Source organism: Cyprinodon variegatus, unplaced genomic scaffold (assembly GCF_000732505.1).
Source record: "Cyprinodon variegatus isolate N-32 unplaced genomic scaffold, C_variegatus-1.0 Scaffold190, whole genome shotgun sequence".
Taxonomy (NCBI): Eukaryota; Metazoa; Chordata; class Actinopteri; order Cyprinodontiformes; family Cyprinodontidae; genus Cyprinodon; species Cyprinodon variegatus.
The window spans coordinates 1,056,027-1,058,813 of record NW_015150643.1 but is presented as its reverse complement, the minus strand read 5'-3'; the positions used below and the strand labels follow the sequence as shown (position 1 = coordinate 1,058,813).

The 2,787-nt window shown below is 37.0% G+C and overlaps 1 protein-coding gene across 2 annotated transcripts in view; it reads left to right on the top strand.

The window, feature by feature from the left end:
• Window positions 1-2,787, top strand: part of rtbdn (retbindin) — a 22,856-nt gene that overhangs the window by 1,747 nt on the left and 18,322 nt on the right. Inside the window, exons 2-3 of one of the 2 annotated variants that reach the window (XM_015379355.1) lie at window positions 1,697-1,914; window positions 2,014-2,113. In XM_015379355.1, coding sequence (XP_015234841.1) covers window positions 1,761-1,914; window positions 2,014-2,113 — 254 coding nt within the window. In that variant the 5' untranslated portion in view covers window positions 1,697-1,760. Of the gene's footprint in view, window positions 1-1,696; window positions 1,915-2,013; window positions 2,114-2,787 lie in introns of those variants that run through there. The other variant, XM_015379356.1, reaches the window with a different exon arrangement.

Here is a 2,787-nt window from a genome sequence, read left to right as displayed (position 1 = left end):
GACTCAAAGGCAATCCCTCACAGTGAGAATGATTGTAGTGACAGTAGAGAGGAAAACTCCCTTTTAGCAGGAAGAAACCTCCAGCAGAACCAAGTGTTGCCGAAGTCTTTATTTCTCATGTCAGTGAAACTCCATTGCAGTCAGTGTTGCTTGTCTTACGCGTCAGTGTTTCCAGGAATTTAAAATATGGATTTCAGAAATCTTTAAAATATTGTTACAATAATGTTTTTAAAAAAAGTTTCTCAAATGCCCTATTTAGTAACAATAATATTAGATGCTAACTAACTCTGAGACTCACACACACTGCATGTCCAGATTAAAAACTTGAAACTCCTCTACAAAAGTAATTACCTCATTCTTATAACCACTGCCCACAGCACAAATGCCACGCAAAAAAGTAAAACGCAATTTATAACAATAACAATAATTTGGATTACTCTAAAAGTTTTCCACTGACCGATCATCAAATTCGCCCAAAAAACAATGATAGGTGGTTTAATTTGATGTTTAGGACAGGTACAAATACATGAGTTATGCTTCTGACTCTACCCTTCTTTAGCTATATCTGATAATGCAAAAAACCTTAAGCAAAACTAAGGAATGCTTGTTGAGTTGACACGAGATTGGCTACAATTCTAGATGCAATTTATTGTGTTTATTTACTTTTTTTCAACAAGAGTAAGACATTTTTTATTAGTTTTTCATCTGTTAGTCATCTGTTAGTTTTTTTAGCTGAAATTTTGTTCTTTGGGAATTTAACCCCATTTAATATTTTCCAAAACAAATGACTATCAAATATTCATCACCGTCAAAGAACGTTCTGTTAGCTGATAGTAACATTCAGTGACATGCAGGTAGGAGGGCACAGTCTGTTGAGGCCCGATTGTGGAAAAACCTGTGCTAAATTCCTAGCTATGGTGGTATTTATGTGGCCTATTTTAATTTTTTCTTCTTTTAGACATTGTACAAGTTCAAAAATGCTTTATAAAGTTTGAACGTAGGTTTTTAAAAATAGATCTTAGGGCTTAGGATTTAAGAAATCTAGATGTTTTCTATTTGCGACTAAAGTTTATAAAAGAATCTAAAGTGTAAAAAAGAAGTTTAACAATTCTTTTCAGTGTCATTAACATGAACATTAACATTCACCATCACATTCACTGCTGCTACAGATACTTTCACTATTTATACTTTACTATTGTCTTATTCTTGTCAAATGTAATATTTTTGTCCAGTTCAGTCTTTATTACACATACTTTATATATATATATATATATATATATATATATATATATATATATATATATATATATATATATATATATATATATATACACACACACACACACAGACACACAGACACACACACACACACCCTCGTCTTATCGTCATTGTTAATGTGCAGTTAAATTACAGTAAAGTCTTTCAAAGCCAAGGTTTTGTAATTTCAAAGATATACAAAATAAAACCTAAGCTTGGTTTGAATATAGAAATGTTTTTCTAAAAGAATGGCTTTAATTCCCATTTTTGGCGCGCACCCTGGGCAACTGCCCTAATCACTTATCTAAAAAACAAGCATTGAAGATGGCAGAGGCTTGCTTCCACACTTCAGAAATCAACTCACCCTAACTAAATACGGTATCAGTGTTATGTTTCATCAGGCAGTAGTTCTGTTATTTACACTGTGTTTTGATGTCAGGGTGCATCGTCTGCCGCTCTTCATTGTGCTGAACTCCTTTCCATTGCTGCATATATCAGCTGAGATGGCCATCACATCTCCCCCTCTGCTATTGCTATGCATATACCTGGCAGCCATCAGCGGGGTCCGCTCAGAGGGCGTCTGTCTCCAAGACGGCAAGCACAAGGCCACGCCCGGTCCAGAGCCAAACCTATCTGAGTGTGGGCTGTACGCCGACAGTGAGTGTGCACGCTCTATGATGTTAAATGTATGTGTGAGCAGGCAGGTGAGATAGTAACTGTTATGTTTCTTTTTTTTTTTTGTTCTCTCTGCTGCAGACAGCTGCTGCACTGAAGAAGATATCCAGGATATTGCTTATGTTCCCTCTGACAGCAATAAGAATGAACCATGGGACAAGTGTGGCCCTCTGAGCCCTGAGTAAGTTACATCTGTTCTTCTGCTATACCATCCTCTCATTTACCTTTTTCATTATTTCTTCGTCTCCAACAGTTGTGCTTGACAGCTTACGTACCATTAAAGACAGATATATTGAAATTGACAAAAGTAATGACAAATTAAAAAGAAATGGAAATCACTACATTGATTAGAAAGAAAGTACATATATACTTAGTGTGTGCATTAATAAGTAAAACAAGTCAAAAAAGCCTGATGGAGCTCCTGAACTAAAGTTTTGTTGAGCAACACTTTGAGGCAACCACTGGAATCAGGTGTTTTCTGTAATGATCAGGAAGTGTTCAATAAGACTTCTGCACCTTTTGACGTGTATGTTGCACAGGCATAACTTTCTGAAGGACTGGTGTGGACATGTCCCCACTAATAATTTCCTTCCCCCCCCCCCCTTCCGCTCATTTTCTTTAGCCAAAGGTAACAGATGTTGGGTGCAGTTATCTGTCTTCAGAGCATTTTGAGTCTGTGGTTTTTTCCTCTCTCGCACTGCTCCCATGTCCCGCCTCTCGGTGTAACATCATTGAGTATGTCGCTTTGAGACATTTGCTTTACGGTTGCATTTCACTCTGTAAATAGTAGCTAAGTGGCAGTGGCGGCTGGTGAAAAATATTTTTGGTGGGGCTGATATAGCCTAGTGTATGTCT